Source organism: Varanus komodoensis, unplaced genomic scaffold (genome assembly GCF_004798865.1).
Source record: "Varanus komodoensis strain SLA01 unplaced genomic scaffold, ASM479886v1 scaffold39, whole genome shotgun sequence".
NCBI classification, from domain to species: domain Eukaryota; kingdom Metazoa; phylum Chordata; class Lepidosauria; order Squamata; family Varanidae; genus Varanus; species Varanus komodoensis.
The window spans coordinates 8,007,441-8,028,597 of NW_025335922.1; the positions used below are offsets into that span (position 1 = coordinate 8,007,441).

At 44.6% G+C, this 21,157-nt stretch overlaps 1 protein-coding gene across 1 annotated transcript in view; it reads left to right on the top strand.

Moving 5' to 3' along the window:
* The window catches only part of AKR1D1 (aldo-keto reductase family 1 member D1), a 51,874-nt gene that overhangs the window by 8,692 nt on the left and 22,025 nt on the right, over nt 1-21,157 (top strand). The window contains exon 2 of the mRNA XM_044441142.1: nt 11,144-11,311. Within this exon, the coding sequence (XP_044297077.1) occupies nt 11,144-11,311 (168 nt within the window). The remainder of the gene's footprint in view (nt 1-11,143; nt 11,312-21,157) is intronic.

Consider the following 21,157-nt stretch of genomic DNA (forward strand, 5'->3'; position numbering starts at 1 on the left):
TCCCCACAGTGGCCAGAAGCAAGGCTACGTTAGGGTAACTGTGGGACATTTTGAGATGGTGGGTTGCAGGTATGGGAAGCCTGGAGCACAGAAAATGGAGCAGTGTGTTTCAGTTCCTGGTGGACTGTCCTGTAGAAGAAGGCAAAGACTTATTCTCTGCAGCCCTTAGGGCACAAGACTAGTTCCAATGGACTTAAGCTACAGGAACTGTGATTTTGGTTGAACATGAGGAGAAACTTCTTAGTGATAGAGCCATTTGACAGTGGAACTGATCACCTGAAGGAGTAGCAGGTCTCCTTGGAGATCCTCAAGCAGCAGTAGACATCTATCTGCTGAGTATGTTCCAGTTCTAGATTTCCTATATTAGGCAAGACTTAGAATAGATTATTTATTCATTTATTTAAAATATATGCCAGCTATTATGCCACAGCATCTCTAAGTGGCTCACAATCAGACAGTTAAACCGTTATAAAACTAAAATAGCACCTACCCCTAATGAATATAAAAACCCAATAAATAAACTACATAATTTAAAATACAAATAAAATACAAAGGTTTAGTAGCAACAAATATCAAAAAAAAATTTTAAAGGTACTCCTGAAAATAGTATAAGGAAGGCGCCAGGTGAATCTCCTTGGGGAGAGCATTCCAAGTGGGAGGAGCAGTAGCAGAAAAGATCCTCTTCCTAGCAGCCATCCCTCTTAATTCCCTAAGGATGGCTCATATCCTCCAGAACTCCACCACTCTGTGAGTCTCTGAATAAGTAGCTGTTTGGCCCTCATTCTACACATTCTTCCCAGATTTCAGCTTGTCTCTCAGAATTTAGCACCATGAAATGAAGAACAGAGCAGTCAGCACAGGAGGCCTTACCACTCCAAGAGACAACATGGTGCAGCTGGTGGTCTTAGCTATTCTTCACCCTTGGATCCCAGATGTATAAAGGGGCTTAATGGAATATGGCCATTTAGCTCTGCATCCTAGAGCAGGCTGGCTGATGGACACTCTGCTATTGGGGCTGATGGGTGCACAAATTACAGATGCAGGGGCTCTTCCATTGGAACATGAACTTGGGTTGACCAGAGTTTTCCTTCCCCTGTGTATACACCACAGCATATGTTGCCTGGGAAGTGTGACCAGCACATCCACAGGTATTTAGGAAGGCACGTTTTCAGCATCTCTTCTATGAAGAACTGAACAAGTCTGATTCACTTTTCTGCAGTGGCACCCCAACTCTGGAATGAGTTTCCCAGAGAGCTTCACCTGGTGCTTTCTCTACATTCTTTTAGGTGCCAGCTGAAGACCTTTTTATTTTGATGGTGTTTTAATTGCTAATTTGTTTTAAGTAGTATTTGAAATGTGGGGTATGTTATCAGTTCAGTGCATTTAATGTTGGTTTTTATGTTTTATTATTATTTTTAATTTCTGTTTTTATAACATATTTTATTCTGTATTTTCACTGTGGCAACCTGCCCAAAGAGTAACCTGTATGGCTAATGGGGTGGGTCAGAAATCAATCAATCAATCAATCAATCAATCAATCAAATAAATAAATAAATTCAAGCATTGCTCATAAGGAAGCAAATGACCACTAATTTCTTACCCTCTGGCTGAACTGCACTTTGGTATGTTACAATAATGACTGCTCCATGCGCATAGGCTGGTATGTCTTTCTTTTCATTTTTTTCTCAGAGGGAAATATTGGAAGTAATGTTCTGAGATTTTCTCCTACTGGTTCATTTTCCTTTTCATTTTTTGAAAGGTGGAACTAGCAATAAGTTTTTCATTGGAGAGAGCAGGTTTCCACTGTGGTACAAACATTTGTTCCCAATAATAAGAGAATCAGGAGTTGATAGTCTCATAAGTAATTTGATACTTGAGAGGACACTTCTAGGTAAAGGCTTAGTTATTCCCCCATTATTCATCACTTTTATCAGCCCATTACTTTGTTTCTGCAAATGTGCATCATGAATATGGAATCCTCAAGTGAATCTCAAGACTTCATATTTACTGGAATAGATGGAAATCTCTTTTATGATTGTTTCCAACTGTGGATATTGAAGATTCTAATTCCAGGTTAACATTCCGCTGCTCAAAATAACTTCTATTTTAAGACTGTATTTGAAGCATGATTCTTTAGAAGGAAATATCGATGAAATCAGTGGAAATGAACTTCCAAATATGCATAATTAGGATCTGGCTGTAGGGGATGGGGGAATGATAAGGAAAGGAAAGCAGGGGAGGAAAGAAATGAAGAAGGAAAATGGCATCTATTTCGAGAACTTAATTTTCTTCTTAAAATTTCTGATTCACCTTAGCAGCAGTTAATGTCACTGTTAGCATCACAGATAATATAAACCTACTGGGGCAAATCTGAGCTTCAGTTGTTTCTCCTTGAGCAAATTACTTTGCCTAGTCAGCCTAAAACTTCACAAAGTGGACATTCATTTCTGAAATGAGATGTCCTATCTTGGTTTCAAACCTGTGTTTCAAAATTCCTACTCTGTGCATCTGACTTCAAGGCTATTGGTAATGCTGTATCTGTTTTGAATTCCACCCAAAGAAATATGTCCCCATCCCACATGGCAATGGGAATGTCCTCTTCCAGTGGCCAGAAACAAGAGATTTTTGCACAGCCTTGCGTTAGCCTAGTGAGATAAAATCACATCTTCTGATCCACAGAATTTAAAGTTCTATGTTGTTTCATAGTGATTTTTTCAATTTGTCTACTTTTCAAACATCTGATCCAATGCATACATTTCTTAAATCAAGGTATGGCCATCAGTGGATTTGATAGGCTGTTTAGAATAAGTCTGTATCTAAACCATTGGAATTATAGAATTATCTATATATAGAAAGCAGTCCACAAAACTCCCAACGTTGCCCACACCTAGTCTAAACAATTCAGATCTTGACACTTAATTCAATGCTATCTGCCAGTTCCCTCAAACCCTGTCTGTGACTCCAAAATAACCCCCCACAAGCATTCCTGCTTATTTCATGTTACTGGGAGTCATGCAGAGGTGCATGGAACAGGACATGGTAGAGTGGAGAATCTGTGCAAGAGCTAAACTCTTCCCGGAGGACTGCAGGGGTAGCTCCAGGTTTACAGACAAAGTACTCCCTGGTGGGCATCCTCCTCTCTCAGTGCGTCTTGACCTTGGTCTTTCCCAGCTGTGATAATACTATTCCAATCCATTCTGGGTAGCTGAAATTGAAAGCCACACCTTTTATTCCCCACTTGCCCCAGAATGATGCAAGCTCAGGGGCCTTGTGGGGCACGGGAAGGGTGGCTGGAACTACCTTGCAATGCTGAGTTGGCTGCCTGAAAGCAGCTGGGGAGGCCCTGACCTCAGGAGGAATCTTCACATGGCCAATCAGGGCCCACCTGAGAGTTTGTGCTGCCTGAAGAAAAAGACAAGATGGAATGCATTCTTTGTACAGGAGCTAACTGAATACCCAGGTGTATCTTACTTTAGTGCAGGCAATAGGACAGGGTCCTCTGCCACACCTGTGGACAGCGGGCTAATTCAGGAGGCATAGGATAGGCTGCAGGGTACACACAGCTCTGTCCTTCAGCAGTGGGGAATGGCTCGTTGTCTCAGCATCTGCTGCCTGATGCAGTCACATCACTGTGCCAAGGATAGCCCCATAGCTCACTTATCCCAGAATCCTTTGCTGACTTTCCCACACAATTTGTATGTGGCCAGCCAAAAGGTGCTTTCCCCACAGCTTGATGCAATCCAAACACCTATGGCCCAGGAGAGGAACTGTTTTCATTCAAAACCTGACTTCTACTCTGAGAAAGAGCTTGGGAGGTGGGAGTATTCCAGGTGTGGGTGGGGTGAGAGTTGGTGCTTCTTACAGATTTTAATCCTGCTTGGAAGTAAGCAGGACAACTCTCCACAGATTTATGCAGAGGTGAGCAGGACTGAATCCCCAAGCAGCATCTCAAATACCAATGTTTTGCTTATCTTCTCAGAGGTAGATGGAAAAGAATCATTCTGTAGCATCTGCAGGTGGCATTCTAAAACCAAGCCACAGCACCTCTTTGGCTTCCATTGGAGCAAAACAAACCTCAGACATAAAGAGCAGATGATGCTGAAGCAAGCAGTTTGGAATTGTGCAGCAGATTCCTCCTCTACTTTACCCCTTTCTGCAGCAAGAAAAAGCAGCTAATTGGAGATAAGAACTTTTCCTTTGGGGAAAGTGGAGGATGAAGTCATATACCCCACAGGTTAGTCTTGGCCCACTAGAGATTCTTAGAATTGTTTCTCTCCCTGTGCAGAGTTTCAGGATGCTTCGAAAGATGACTCAGACCAAGCTGGACCAATATGGGATTTCCCATCAGGGGTAGGCTCTGTGTTCCTATTCTGTAAAGATTTCCTCAACACTTGATGCAGGCGTGAAGGGAGCTTATACCCCTAACCAGTTGGCCATATGCATGTTGTTACTGCTTGTAACTTGGGTCTTCCGTTCTAGGAATTTTGCCATGTCTGCTTGAACTCTGTCTGCTATTGGGAAGCGAATAAGTGCTTTTAAAATGCCCTGTGTTTTCCACTTCAGAATGGAAAGGAAAGGAAACCATGAATGTTTCCAATAGTGAATTCTCAGATTCTTGCTCTTGCTTGCCACTCCTCTAGGAAAAAATCTACAATGATGGTCCTGTCCTGAGATTCTAATATTCTCTCTAACTTTACAGGCAATGCTCTGCCATTTCAAGGGCTTCCGGGGAACGATCCTCCATCGGAAGAACTGTTCATTCCCAGTCTGGTTTAAAGAGAACAGTAAGAAGGAACAGGATCTGGAATTGTCCATCAAAAGCTCTGGGCTGGCACTCTCGAGACACCAAATCCCCCAGCTAAGGCAGTATCGCGGGAGAGTGGCAAACGGTGCTCTCCCTTGCACTGCCCGCTGGGGCAAATGTGGGGAGAGCAAAGCTCACGGGGGTCTGCAGAGCAGCCCCCTCCACCCTGAGAGCCACTCTGAGAATCTCAAAGCAAGCTGCAGGCTGGACACGCTCTTTGTAGTGCTGTGTCAGCCAGTGCAAGCGTCAGCATAGCTCTTTGGAGAACCAGCAAGGTCAGATGCCTGGCTCAGAGGCGCTGCTTCTTCAGAGACAGGCACTCGGGACCGATGGTTAGCCTCATGTGCAGTGGAGGTCAAATGGATAAGAGGAGAATCATGTGAGCTGCTGCAGACCCCTTAAAAGAGGAAAGTAAGAAGCACATAAACATGAATAGAGTTTTTAAATTCTGGGAGGGGTGTCCCAGGAGATCAACTAGACTTGGTACAGGTGATTGTCAAGAGTGTCCCTTCACGGCCAGCCCTCTGCAGGACCTTGCTGTCCAGAGCAGGGGATGCTGACAGGGTGTGGGGTGCTGCTGTGGGAGTGGGGGGCCGGTGGGCAGGAAGTACAGCAGTGATGGCGATGGGGGGGATGAGGCAGGGTTGCATGGCGAAGGAGCGGGGAGACGGCACAGCCATAGGGGGCATGGGACATATCCATAGGGGGCATGGGCCAGGGCACAGCTCGGGAAAGCGTGCCCTGGCCCTGGACTACTTAACACTTGGACAGCAGACTCAGCAGGCCCTCTGCTCACCTCATCGCTGTCCCCGTGGTGAAACGTATCATATTTCTCTTAAATCATAGTAATTGTTTCTAGAAGTCTGACTCCTCTTTCGGCCTCCGTTTTGGTGATGTGTATGGCCACCCTGTCTCTCGTCCGTGTTTCCAACTCAGTTGGCCAAATAGAGTAGCATAGCCTTGCTTTTTTTTAAATCAGTCATCTGTTCCTTGCAGAGGAAGGAGATCAAAGGTTTGAAGCTGTATGAAATACAGGGGGGATGGAAGGCTAACTAGGATTTCAGGAAGTGAAGGTGGCTCTGGACCTCATTTTGTGTTAATCAGCTCCAGCTGTTTGGCTATGAAGTCAAAGGATCTTGGCTTCTGATGAGGTATTAAGAGTCAAAAGGCAAAGTCAACCCTCTTTATGAGCAAGACCTTGGTAATAAGCTATGTGCTGAGAGGTTGAAAAGGGCAGGGCTATGCACACTGAGAAAAATACTGTAAAATAACCCATCCAGCCTTTTTTTGAGTGTTTCACCTAAAAAAAAGGGGGAAAAGCAACTCAAAGAGAAATGAGAAAACTTTAGATGTGATACTCAAAATTTCCAGTGTAAAACAGGCTAATTGGTGTTGTTTAACAACATAATGTGATGTTTTAAAACACCTCAGGTTGCTTTCTGCGCTCCACTCTGAAGCTCCCCTTGCGTTTGGTTCACCCAGGAGATGGACAAAGAGGTGAAACCAGTTCTGTAAGGTAGACCAACTAAAATGTGTCTTCTGGTTGGTTGGTTGGTTGGTTTGTTCATTTATATGTTTGGCTGGTTGACTGGGTTTTTGTTTGTCACTTTTGTTGGCTCAGTGTTGGTATTGCTCCCATGTGGATCTTGGGGGAATGGTTTTGATGTAACAACGCTTTTAAGGTTGCACTTAGATGGACTCGGTATTACTAGAATGTGGCATCAGCTCATGAAGCTAATCGGGAGGACAGAGGAAAGTGGACTTCTTCCCATAGTGCATAGTTAAACTATGGAGCTCACTGCAACAGGAGGTAGTGATGACCAGCAATCTGGCTGGCTTTCAGAGGGCACTGGACATATGCACAGAGGAGAGGGCTTCCAGGGGCTTCCAGTGTGGATGCCTATGTGCTACCTCTGGTATCAGAGGCAGGATGCCAGCATGCGCCAGTGAATGGGGAGCCTGGGAAAGAGGGAGCGGTTGCATTCACATCTGCCTGAGGGATCCTGCAGGCAGATGGCTTCCCGCTGTATGAACAGGGTTGGACTAGATGGACCTTTGGTCTGATCCAGCATGACTCTTCTCATATTATATGAGCTGGTTTGCTATTACAAATATGATGCATGTTCACTCTTGTCTTATTTTGTATATTTATATTCATATTTATATTTGAGGCCCTTTTCAGCCTTCCTTAGGCTACATGTGTATATATGGGAATGTTTCTAAAGTGGGGGAAGAGCAGGAGACATGAAAAGAAGCTGTGATATGATTAGAGCTTCCTAAGCAATGACTCTGAAGCATATGAACTGATGGTGCTGTCTTGAAGGCATCCAGGGCTGATGTCAAGGATAGGCATGGTCAAGTACCTGCCAGGGGCCCACATCCCAGCAGGGGCCCACTGACAAAAGCTGCCTGGAGTTGTTCATCCTCTTTACCATGGTAACCTGCTTATTCACCTGCCTTTTGCTCTGGTGAGGCCGTGGCAGAGGCTGAAAGGAGGAGCAGCAAGTGGTAGCCATGATGAGAAAGAGGAGGAGGAGCAAGATTGGCTGGTGACAATGGTGGCGAGAGGAGGCCCATGGAAGGTCTCTTACCCAAGCGCCTTCTATCACCTGAAGCCAGCATGCATAGGAACCTATCGTCAGTTACTAAAGCCTCTTGGAGCATTTCCTTCTCTTCAGCACTGAAGTCAAAGACTAGATGGACAACTTCACAGCTTGACCACAGAGAAGGCCAGGCTAGCCTTGCTTGCCCACCTGTCTTTTGCTCTAGCCCAGGCAATGGTGGGGGCAAGTATGAGGAACAGGAGAGGCTGTGCTTCCTCCCTCCCTGTCTCTCTGCCTCTCAGGCAAGCAAGTGGCAGTCATGACAAGAAAGAGGAGGAGGCTGTGACATTATAGGCTTTATACACTTTCTGAGGGAGGGCACCCAAGGAAGGTGCCTTGCCGGACAGTTTTAGAACGTCTGGAGTTGGCACTGCTGACACTGTTTCACTTGCTCACATCTCTGTGCATGCTTGTTGTGTGTTTGTGGGCAATTAGGTATAGCCAGAAAGCTCTTGTTTAGACTAGTCTTGTGTTCTACAAATGGCAGAGATCAGGAACTGCTGGGAGATGTCTGGATGGCATGAAACATTAAACCACTTGGGTCTTTCTTAAAAGCAGACATGACCTTCCAGATGTTGTTAAATTGCAGCTCCAGGCACTGCAGCTCACTAAACTTTTCTGGTGAGAGCTGATGGCATTAGCAATCGAACACCATCTGGAGGGCCACACATTTCCTATCTCTGTTGTAAAGAGCCATTTCTGAGCTGGAAGAGGCAGTGCTGGATTGGATGGTTTAATGGTTAGACAGTGTTATATGTTCGTACACTCCTTACTCAGAGTTTACATTTCCTAGCAGCTTAAGGCCAGTTTTTCATGATTCTTTCTGTGTGTGAAGACCAGGTCTCCCAGGAATATAACACTAGCTCTTCATTAGCTATCAACCCCTCAGATTTCTCCCTTCAATTTGAACTGAACTGAACTGCAGACCTCACATAGTATCTTGTTTCCTTTGTTTTGAATGGGTAAGGAAGACCTATTTGCTTTACCAAAAGCCTGCTCCTGGTGGAGAGCTAGAGTGGTTTGTTGATCAACCAGAGCTGCCTGAATTTTGAGCTCTCTGTGAGGGTACAGCTAAGGAGACGGGCATGTTGAACGCCTCTGTGGTCTACCTAAACATTCAGTCATAAACTGATGAACTGATTTGACCTAACCCTAATTAAAATTGTCTGTACATACTGGTATTAGAAAAAGCCTACTTAGATGCAGTATTGTTTGATAAAAGATGCCTAACCGTACATAGAGAGAGGGTGAGGTTCAGTCAGCGTGGTATGACTGGATGTGAAAGAGCCGTCTGCACTGTATTTAAATTAGATCCAAGAAGATTCCGGATAATGTGCACTCTTTGTTTATATAGCTGAAGTATTTTTATCCCACTTTTCAGCCAGAGAGACTCCTGAAGCAGCTTAGACAGAATTAGTGAAACAAAGCAGTCCCTGCCAGTGGGCTTTCAGTGTAAAAGGAAAAAAAGCGTGGAAAGGGAAATATTAAGCCTTTCAGCAGGGCTGGTGAAGTGGTCTCTTTTCCCTCTCTTATCTCTCTCAGTACATCCTGCTGAAATTGCTGCCAGTGGCTACAGTTTTTACAAAACTTCTGTGCTTCAGAAGTAGAGTTTTCCATACTCTCGGAGGTATAATTGAGAGAGATGATGTAATGCATAGCTGCTCTTTCTCCTTTCTCTCACCATGTTTTGCTTATTATTAGGTTGTGCGGGCTTGATGAAAATGGAAGAGTGTGCTGAGGAAAGAGAGTGAGACAGAAGGAGGAAAGCTTGTGGGTTAGGTATGAAGGCTTACTGGAACATATCTAGCCGGGATGCTACCATTTCCTCACCCCTGCCCTAATCCTATAAAACTTGGGGACATTATTACAAAGAAAGAATACAACAAACTCATTCATTAAAGGTAGCCCCAAGTAATGCATGTTTTAAAATAGCCAGAATGTAGAGCATGTGACTTCTGTCAAAAGTTATTTTCTTTGTTCAGGGGTGAGAGAGAACAAGTGACTCTGATGTTTGTGTATCTGAGATTTAAGGCGCAATCAGTTGCGCAATCGGTTGCATATATAGAGAGCAAAACTCCTACAACTTCCAGCATACCCCAGCCAGCCTTGTGTAGTTTTATTCCCATTCTGAGATGCCTTTGCAAATGCTCACTGACTTACAGAAAGAGCACATGCTGGTCCTTTTGATATATGCTGCTGTTATTGGCATTTAATCTCTGCCCCGTTTTAGCATTTGGTCCCACCTGCCCTTGAAAAGAGCCCCCCAAACTTCTCTGAAATTAACTTTGACCCTCAGGTTGAAAGTCTGGAGAGGGCTGCTGGAGATGCTTTCAAAAGAAATGAGGTGGATGTTGGGGCATAGCTGGGTAGTCCAAAATTGTACTTTACACAGGACCACCTTCCACTTAGAAACATAGAAACAGAGTGAGTCAGAAGGGGGTTCCTGGGCCATCTAGTCTGACCCCTGGCTCCAGCCGGCTCCGCTCATGACACGTGTACCATGTGCATGTCCAGGCTATCCTTGAACACCCCCACCAATGGGTCTTCAACCATCTCTTTTGGAAGCCCATTCCATACCCTTGGGCTCCTAATCATCAGGAAGTGCTTCCTGGCATCCAAACGGAACCTTGGTTCCCTGAGCTTTGCTCCATTGGAATGTGTCTTGCCCTCCCCTGCAGGGGAAAACAGGTCTCTACCCACCTCCACGTGGCACTGGTAGAGTGGAGGACTGTAGTGAGTAATCACTTGAAGGACTATTTGAAGGAGAGTCCTCTGTTGAAAGAGGGCTATCTAATCCGAGTCTGGTTTAATGTTAAAGATACCAGCATAATCATAAAAAGGAGAGCTCCAGGGCCTTAAAGTTCCTGGCCAAAGTCATCACCTGGATGACCGACTGGACAGGTAAGCATCCTGGTTGTGTCATCATGTTCTTCTCTAATATAGTGAGACATATGGTATTTCTGCCTAAATTATACTATGTCTTTCAGCTTGTGCATATACATCTAAATTAGCATATGCAAACTCTATGCAAATCTCTCCTCTTATTGGTGATGCGTTTTGTTGATATAGAAGTATGGCCTGCTTAATGAATAGCAGGGCCTAATCACTGGTGACACCTTCACTGTGAGACTTACCACCTATGGCAGCACGACCTCCACACTCTTCTGGAAGGCCTTTGGGGCCACACTTTAGTATGCTGTGACTGGTTTTCAAAAACGTCCTATTTAATTGTGGCAGTATTGGAACTGCATGTCCAGTTTTGTAACTGGTGTAACTGGATATCTAAAGGAAGGCCTCCTGCATACACTTGCCCAGATCCTAGGATCATCTAGGGAGGTCCTCCAGGAGCCACCTCTAAAAGAAATGAGGAAGGTAGCCCAAGGGGAAGGGCCTTCTTGGTAGTGGTGCCCCCATTATGGAATCAGCTCCCCAGGGAGGTGTGCCTGAGGCCAACCTTTTATACACTTTGGCACCAGGTTAAAAACTTTGTATTTGCCCGTTATTTTAATTGCTGAGTAGAAGGTTCTGATTTTATACTGGTTTTGTTATATTATGATTGGTTCACTGTAGATCAGTTATTCTTATGTTGCTACTAGTACTATTACTATTTGCTTGCTTTATGGTGGTTTATTATATTGGACTGTTTATGATTGTTATGTATACATTTTGATCTCTTGTTTTATGCTGTTTTAATTGCTGTGCACCATTCTTATCTTCCTCTTTTTTCTGATTACAGACCCCAAAAGGCACATGTGCCGAAGCTGTGAAAAGAGCCATTGATGCAGGTTACCGCCACATTGACGGGGCTTTCGTGTATTTTAATGAACATGAAGTTGGGCAGGCCATCCGGGAGAAAATTGCTGAAGGAACGATCAAGCGTGAAGACATATTTTACTGTGGCAAAGTGAGAAATAGTAATGAAGTGATCCCAGGAGTGGGGCGAAGTGGGGTGGGGTGGGGTGGGTAAATGCATGGGGCTATTATTATTACTAGTAGTATGAAGACCATAAGAAAAGCCATGCTGGATCAGGTCTATGGTTTGTCCAGTCCAGTGCTCTGCTCACACTGTGGCAAAGCAGCTGCTCACAGAATCCCTCAAGCAGGATGCGTGCAAGACCTTCAGCTGCCCAAGCTCCTCAGTAACGGGTGTACACAAGCTTCCAGCTGCTGACAATGGAGATAACATCCAGCCAGCAGGGCTAGTAGCCATGGATAGCCTTCTCCTCCATGAAAGTGTTCAATCCCCATTGCATTTTGACCTCACCTTTCTTCCTCTGCAAGGAACCCAAGGTAGCTTGCACAATCCTATCCCTCTTCTCCATTTTATCCTCACAACCACCTTATGAGGAAGGTGAAGCTGACAGGCAGTGACTGGCCCAAAGTACCCCAGTGGACCATGGCTGAGCGGGGACCTAAACCCAGTGCTCCTCGGGCTCACTCTTGACCAGCACACCACACTGCTGTCAGCACTAACCTGTGGCTTGTTTTCCACCGATCAAAGGTGGCACTTAGGAAACAGATAAGCAGGAGCAGGAACAGCATTTGCAAGCAGAATCAAAGTTCCTCTCCAAGTGTGATGTCTGAGCAGAACAGAGCTCCATCTAAACCTTCTACAGAGCCCTGTTTGCATAGAAATCAAACCCTCTAGGCCTGTCTAGTATGATTCTGGATACGGAAGGAAATGCATTGATTATAATCACTGGGGACAGCACACAATGCAGTTGCAATTAGGAACTTGATTTCGCTTAGTAACAGGATCTTTGTGTATTCGTTAATAATTTGCTTGGTTGATGGCCTGGGGTCATAGCTAAGCTCAGAGATCAGCAGCCGCTTCTTGCAACAGCTTTGATCTGTGCATATAGCTTCTCTTATAACCTGTATGCACAGGGAGGAATGTTCTAATACTTGTGTGGAGTTAGGGGATGCACACCGTGCAGGGAACCTTTCAGAATATCTGAGACTGGGAAAGGCTTGTGAAACGGGATAGGACTAGACCCTTGATCCCAGAGCTTCTCAGCCCACAAGCTGCAGATCGTAAGAGTCTTGTCCACAGGCAAGGTCCCCTGCAGTGCCCCCCTCCCTAACCCTAACCCTTTTCTTGTTCCTCCTCCTCATCACAGCTATCGCTCGCTCGCTCGCTCGCATGAGGGGCAGAGGGGCAGGTGGCCAACAGTGGCACGTTCTGCCCCCCTTTCTCACCACCACGGCTGTTTGGGGCAGCAGCGTGGGAACAAGCGGACTGCAGTGCTTGAAGGGGAGGAATGACTCCACGTGGCTTTTATCAGTGGGATCCTGCTGGGATGTAAGCGCTTGGCAGGAGCTGCACATGTTGTTGCTGTACAGCGGTCCCCCCCTCCTCCAAGTGGCAGGTTCAAGCATTGCATTTCCCTGAAGCTCTCTGGCTGGACGTTTGGCTCAGTCCAGGCAGTGCTCATGTGCTGTGTCTATTCCAGGCAAGTGCAGAGATCCAGTGGGGCAATGCTTGCTCTACCTGTCCCTGGGTTTCCTCCCTCCGCAGCACCAGCACCAGCTGCCTCCTGCAGAACCCATTTATGCATAGCATCCTCCAAAGTGGATCCGACGGGGAGCATTCGAAGAACGTGTGCTGTGTGTGTGAACCAGGACTTCCTGCAGCTTTTCAGGGATTGTTCCTGGTAGTAGCAAAATGTCTTTGGATTCTGGTCAGGGTGCTGTGTTTCTTTTCATTGAGTTTAATAATCTTTTTGTTAACTTTTAACCACCAAAGGCTGGGTTAGTGCTTTATCTAGCAAGTTCAGTTCCATGAGACATAAGGGGAGGGGGGACAAGCCTTTTTCAGCCAGAGGGCCAAGGTCTGTTTTGGAGAAGCTCTTAGGGACCATATTCGAGCTGTGGCCAGGCCAGAGGTGAGGTGGGTAGTGTTACCCTTTTGGGGTTCAGGTGCTGAAGACAAAGGACTCCGAAGGAAGCCGCGGAATGGAATGGTAGTGAAACTCTGACTCCAGAGTGGGCTTGCCTTTCCTTTAGGGCAGAAAGTTTTGTTTCCTGGAGGGTGAAAGGCTGGCAGTCTGGCAGACAGAGGCCCAGTGGTGCCATGGAACAATGCTTGTTGCTTCCTGCAACACACAGCTCTGTAGCTCTGGATGTATCCTGATTAGGACAGCTGCCTGAAACAATGAGAAACTGTCCCTGCAGATTTCTATTCCCTCCCATGTGTTTTTCACCAGTTCAGAACCAAATGGTCCAATTGGCAACTGGGGAAAGGGGCTAATCCAAAGGCAGAAAAATCAAGGGCCATCATGAAATCCAAAACACAATGCACCTGTGTTCCTTCCTTCCTTATTTGAGCTTTAGTTTTTGCTCAGCTCTGACCTGTCGCAGGAGATTTTGGGATTGTTGCAAAGCCTTTTTGGCCCCAGCCTGGTTTTTGCCTACCTTTGAGAGAAACGCCTCCTGGTTTTGAGACTATTTGGAGCTTTATTGTCATTGTGTGCCGTCAAGTCATCTGTGGCTTATAGCGACCCTATGAATGACTGCTCTCCAGAATGTCTTGTCCTTGACATCCCTGCTCAGCTCTTGTCAACACAAGGCTGTGGCTTCTTTATAGAACTGATCCATCCATAATTGGTCTCCCTCTTCTTCCGCTTTCGATTTTCTCTAGCACTATTGCCTCCTCCACTGAGTCTGGCCTTCTCATGAAGTACAACAGCCTCACTTCCATCGTTTTGGGAGCTATTCCTCACTTCTGAACTGAATGCCTGGCTTTTCAGCAATTTGATGTCATTTCCCTCACTCTTTAATTTTGCTCACTGGGGAGGCTTGGGCTTCACCAGCCTTTTCCTTTTAAAACTTTTCCATCATTTTTTACCTGTCTTCATTTTTCCCATTTGGACATTGGTGGCTGTCGCACTTGATCTCTTCCAGTCTGCATCTAGTTTCTTAGAATTGCATTCTTTGGCTCTCTGCCAGGCATAGCTTTGCATTCCTTTTAATTTCCCAGCCTTCTCTTTTTCTCTCTCTAAAAGTTTGGCCTGTAGTGCTAGATAGTTGAAAGCTTCCCATGTTTAACTCGTTTGGGGTGGTGGAAGCTTCAGTGGAGCTGAGGAACAGCTCAGTCACGAGGCAAGTTATATGCCATGGCTACTCAATTTGAGACGCGAATACATGCCTCCTTTTCATGAGTGTTCATTGTGTGCTCATGATTCCTCGTACATGTTAGAAGGGTATTAGACACATGTAGCGTGGATCAAAAACAAAATTATGGTTGATGAATCAAACATACATGGTCAAGCATACTATATCTCTTAGCACAAGCTAGGCAACAAAATTGTAGGGGTGGTAATTGCCTGGTTACCTTGCCTTATTTGCTTGTGAAATCTGAGACTAGGTCCCAGCCATTGCTGTGAAGAGTGTTTCATTTGTCTGTTTGTTTATTTGTGGGATTCTATGCCTATTTAGACAGAAAAGTGACCTGCTGGACAAGTTTGGGGTTATATGGCTTTTTTCCTATCTAAATATTTATAAGATCGTACCTTAAGTGTCAGTATGCCATATATGAGAAGTTAAAAAGGTTGTTGTTGTTTCATTTATATCCCTCCTGTTTTTCCTCTTGCTATACAGAAAGAGTTAACTGATTCCTGGACATTCTGTAAAACTGTTCAAGTCACAATGTGTCAACATTTTTGTATTGCCAAAGAATGACTTTCTAATGGCAAGTCCAGACCCATAGCTGCATCATAGTGGGGCCAACAGGACATCTCCCATCATCCCTGGCTATTGGCCATGTTGGCTGGGGCAGATGGGAGTTGCAGTATCAAGCACTTGGAAGCCACTAGCTTGCCCACCCAATGTGTACAGCCTTCTGTAGACGGAATTACTTCTTCCTGAGGAATAAATCTTCAGGTCAGTGGTATCTATATTCCCCCAGGTTTTCTGCTTGTGATACATGAGGCTGTTGTGGCCAGGAATGGCTTTTTTCAGACTTCCCTTGGTGAAGATGTGGGATAAGCAGAAGTTGGCAGCACCACGGAGAGCTCCACATAGGTTGAGTAGCTGTACAAGCTGACCTTCCATCAGTCAGCAGACTGTGGGCTTTGTGGAGGGCTTGTTAGTTCTGCCCCTACACTGAATGCTTTGCCAGAAATTAAAAAAAAAAAATTATATTCGTAGGATTTAGAAGCAAGAGGCACACAAATGGATAGAAGTTAGAAATTTGATTGAAGAGCAGGGAGACTGATACAGAATAGTAAAGCAAGTGTTAAACAAGGTGACTGACTTCTTTCTGCTGTTGAGAACTCCAGATGAATAGCAACACAGAGATCTTGGTTAAATGGCCAGTACGCTGTACCTCTGTGGTCCAAGTCTCCTTGGAGTTCCACCTAGATAACAACTCCTTCAGGTTTTACTCACCCAATTTAGCTTCATGCAGGTTGCAGTGGCATCCTACTTATTCATACCTTTTGTGATAGTCTAATCTTAAGATTGCATGATGTTTGCTTCTAGATATGCTAGAAGCACATGGACGTAGCTGACACATACATTTGGCAGTTCTCACATTTCAAAGTCATACTTTGAGTATGAAGCTAACCTTGGGGAAAAAATATCAAGCTAAGAGCTTTTGAGTGTTCTTTAGCAGTCTGACTCTTTAGGTTCTTCAGGAGACACAGGCATGGAAGAAATAGTTTGTGCAACATCAGCCTTATTCCATGACATTCACTAATCTTCCAGTGCATTTCCTAAATGCGGAATGAGCTTTTTCACTTAAGGTTCACTTAAGACATCACAGCAACCTCTGCCTGGTAAGAGTAATTATGCTAATTTGGCAGTTTGTGGCTGGCATGCATGAAAATGGAAAAGAAGTCATCATAGCTTATTTTCCCTCTGTGATTGTTGAACCCAAGCATTGTTCAGTTCTAGTGTGACCTTATGCATATTTCTAAGTCCTATTGTGTCCAGTAATATTACTTGTGTATTTAACATTTCCACCTTAGTCTGGATCCAGATCTGTAGCAATTTAAAACTAAACAGTGTAAAGGACAAAAACTTTCCAATTGGCAGTCCTGAGCATCTGCACAGGAACAGAAAGGATTGTCATCCCATAAATATTTTATGTATTGACCATCACGACTAAAAGCTGCAAAAATTATAATCCCACCCCAATCGAAAGCTCTTGTGAAACTAGAAACTGTCACTTAAAGCACTAAAATTTGGAACCAGCTTCTAATGGATTAGTCAGCTAAGAAAAAATAAGTATAGAAGTGGTAGAGCATTTATCCTAGAGATACATGGGTATGAAAAGTACACATTGGTACTGCAGTGGTTCACACACACACTCAGAAATATGCCCCACTGATTTCAATGGGGCTTATTTCCAGATAAGTAGATAGAGGCTGCGATCTTGTACCCCTTTATCTGGGAATAAGCCCCACTGAATTTAGTGGGACTAAGTAATGAGTAGGTATGTATAGGGTTGTGGTGCACCATCATCAGTCCATTGTGTTACCATGTTTTGCTTCTTAGTAGTCTAATACATTTTAAGGGGTAAATGTATTGCTGAGATTTTATATGTTACAACAGTGTCTTGTTTCTTTCCCTGTCACATCATTATGCCAGTTACAGTGCATCTGTGTTGCCTGGCTAAACCAGGGCTTGCATCGAGTGCAGGTATAGTCGGCACCTGCCAAGGATGCACTTCCCAACAGGAGCCCACTGCCAAGAGCACTTTGGGATTGCTCCTGCCCTTCCCCATGCAACTGCGTGCTCACCTGCTTCTTGCTCTGGCCCAGATGACAGTGGTGATGCGGAGGAAGCACAGAATGCTCCGCTGCCGGTTGGCTCCTTGTCTCTCCCCTTAAAGCCAGCAAGGGGTAGCCATGATGAGAGGGCAGACAAGGAGCAAGGACAGCTGGGGACTCACTGAGGGAGTGGGTGCTTTCCATGGGCCCTCAGAAACCTGGAGCTGACTCTGTGCTCAGCGTCTTGGTCTGTTAATAGCTTTTAAGAATGTTGACTTGTTTCATGTTTTTTCTGTGTGAGCTGGAAAAGCAAGCCCTGTGCAAAAGACAGCAAACCAGGCCTCTCTATTTTTCCTCTGATGAAAACTTGTGAAATTTGTTCACAGTCTAAGGTTAGGCAGCCAACATTTCAGAAATTACATAAAATGAGTTCAGTTCAATCATTTCTGGAACACGACTGTGCACCACCATCATAAAATCAATGCTGGCTGGAAGCGCCCATATCTGTACTCTGGCACATTCCTGAAAGGCAAAGCATTTTAAAAATTATTTGCTCCCTGTGAGGAAGGATCTTGCTGAGCCATCTCCATCAGTTGCCAAGTTTTTAACAAAATATTTTTTGGCTGCTTCTTTGGGATCTCCTTTCTCATCCTAATGGATTTTTCTGTCTTATAGCAAATCAGTAAAGTTTGTTATGAAAGTGATGTCCTTGTACAGGTGGGGAATTCAGCAGAGTTCCTGTATTTTCATTTGTTGACAGTGCTGTCTATACCCTTGAACCTAGTTTTTGGAAATGGTGAAAAAGTACAAAGGGTAAGTTAAATTTCAGGTGGGTTAAATTTCAAGCATTTTTCAGGTGAACTTTGAAAAGGGTGACATCAAGCTAAGAACTGGCTCCTAATTCACAAAGCACAAATCTCTACTTGTCCAATTAGAAGTCACACTGAAGTCAATGGGACTTCCTTCCAGGTAAATGGAGATAGCAATGCAGACTTAGGTTACAATTCTGTGCCCATTTACCTGGCAGTAAAGGGAAGTTGTAGTGGGCATGTATAGACGTGTACTGTGAGTCACTAGGAGTACTGTGACCTGCAGGTTCAGGACAAAAATAAAATAAAATGAATAAAAATCATGTTTGTATAACTGTTTTGAACCCTGTTCCTAATGAAGATAATGGATACTACAACTGAACATTATTCTTTCTGGAAAATACTCTTATTCTTTGCTTCAGTGCTATATTACTAGTAGCCAAAACTGCGCAGTTCAGAACGCTTCGTAGTATTATGAGTGACAAAGACAGTGGTACCTCATCTCATGAACGCCTCAGTTCATGGCCAAATCGGGTCATGAACAAAAATTTCAGAAAAAAATTGACTCGGGTCACGAACTCTGCATTGGGTGGCAACCGTGATTGCACCTGTCTTCCCTGCACAGGTGCGATCGCGGTCGTGTGGGGGGAGGGGGGGAAGATGGCCACAATCATGCTGGGGGGGATGGCCATGATTGCAGTTGCACTGGTGCAGGGAACATGGGTATGATCGTGCTCGTGCTGGGGGTGGGGGGAGATCACGCCTGTCTCTTCTCCCCCTCAGCGTGCCCACGATTGCGCCCATCTTCCCTGCGATTAAAAACAATGTTTACAGAATGGATTAACCTTATTTACATTTAACCTTATGGGGGAACTTGGCTTGGCTCATGACCAATTCGTGTAGTGACCAGAGTCGTGGAACGGATTAAGTTTGTGAGCCGAAGTACCACTGAACCACTAATAAAAAACACACATATGTGAAATATAAAGCAATTTAAACATCGACATCAATTTCAGTGAAAATACTGGACATGTTAAAATGAGAGTTGACATAAATGCCCCGTCATATGCCTTTGCATACCACTGAAGGTCTGGGAGTAGAGGACCATCTTACACCAGCACAGAAGGCATGACAGTGGTGGTACCAGGATTGAGGAGCAGTGGTTCCAGGGAGGAGATCATGGGTCACTCTCATGAAGTCCTCTTATTTCTACCCTCTGAACCTCTCTTGGAAGTGGAAATCAGAGGAAGATCTCCGAAATTGAACATTGGGTAGATTTAGGTCAGGAGAGATACTCCGTGAGGGATTCTGGGTTTAAGCCATGCAAGACTTTATAGGTTAAAACCAGTCCATTCACTCAAGTTTGGCAGCATATAGGTAGCCAATACAAGCTGACCAGAAATTGTCCTATATGTTCAGACCTTCTGGTCTCAGTTATTAATCTGGCTGCTACATCTTGCATGAACTGCAGCTTCTGAACAGTTTTAAAGACACCCGCACGTAGAGTGCAATGCAATAATCTAACTTGGAGGTTAGAACTGAAGAACTGAAGCCAGGTGATTCCTGTTCAGGTAGGGGCATAGCTGGGCCCCAAGCTATAGTGGCACTCCATGCCACTTAGACCCCATTAATAGCAAGTGACAGAGATGGCTTCAAGAAGACCCCCAAGCCACAAATCTGATCCTTCACAGGTTGAGCATCCTCCACCTGTTCAGAAGAACCAACCACTAACATCATCTCTGTCTTGTGTGGATAGAGTTCAGTTTCTTAGCCAACATCAAGTCCATTGTTAAAGCCAGGTGCTGATTTAGCACATCCAAAGTCTCACCTGATAAACATGAAAAGTAGAAGTAAAGCTATATGTCATCAGCATGCTGATGCTAATGCACTCCAACATTTTGGATGGCCTGACTCACTGGTTTCATAGAATCATAGAATAGTAGAGTTGGAAGGGGCCATGACGGCCATTGGGTCCAATCCCCTGCTGTTGCAGGACACCAGGTTACACCAATGCACTCAGATGGCTGTCCAGTTTCTTTTTGAATGTCTCTCATTCAGTGGTTGAGCAGGAGGGGGTACAAAACTGACCCCTAGAGAAACTCATGCTGGAGATTCCATTGGCCATGAGCAGTACTCCCCAAGCATCACCTTCTTGAACTGGCCATCAAAATAGGAGCAGAACCACAGTAGTACCTCCCTCCCTGCTCTAAACTCATGCAGCTGCTCCAGGAGATACCATGGCTGATGATATCCAAAGTCACTGGTAAATCCAGGAATATCAATAGGGTCACACTCCACCTGTTTATCTCCCAAAGAAGGGCGCCATATATGGCAGCCCAAGCTGTTTTGTGCCAAAGCCCTGCTGGAACCCCAACTAAAATAAATCCAGATAATTAGTTCTCCCCAAGAATACCTGAAGCTGATTGGCCACCATCTGTTCAAGGATCTTGCCTGAGAAAGGAACATTTGCCACTGGCTTAAAGCTTGTTTGTTTGTTTGTTTGTTTATTTGGAATGCTTGTATGCCGTCCCGTTTGCATAAGCCTCGGGGCGGCTTCCAAAAAATAAATAACAATGTACAAAAATATAAAGATTGGATACATCCAGGCAATAAATAAAAGCAATAAATAATTTAACAGTTAATTAAAATAACATTTAAATAAAAAGGTCATTTAAATTAAAATAACATTTAAATAAAATAAAAATAACAACAATAAAAAGTTGTTAATATCTTCTAGGTCCAGAGAGGATTTTTTCAGGAGTTATCTCACCACTGCTTCTTTCATATGGCATGAAACAATCCCTTCTCATAAGGGGGGATTAATCGCATGCTGGGCACAGTCAACTGCTCCTTCCCTGTTAGATTTTATAAACCAAGGTAGGCAAGGATCTAGTGCAGAAGTGGTTGCATGAACTTGTGCAAGCACCTTGTCAACATCCAAATGCTGTACAAAACTCATCCAAGAAAATTGGACCCCGTTTGCTCTGGATACCTTTAAATCATTTGGCCTCAGACCAGCATTTTAATGGGGAACCAAAAACACACCAAAAATGTGTGTTCTGTAAGTTTCATGGCTCTTATTCCCCAGTGAGCTAGGAATTGCAGTACTTAATGTAATGTAAGAAGGGGGAGCTGAAACATGAAGAATTCTGGTGTGTGTGTGTGTGTGTGTGTGTGTGTGTGTGAGAGAGAGAGAGAGAGAGAGAGAGAGAGAGAGAGAGAGAGAGA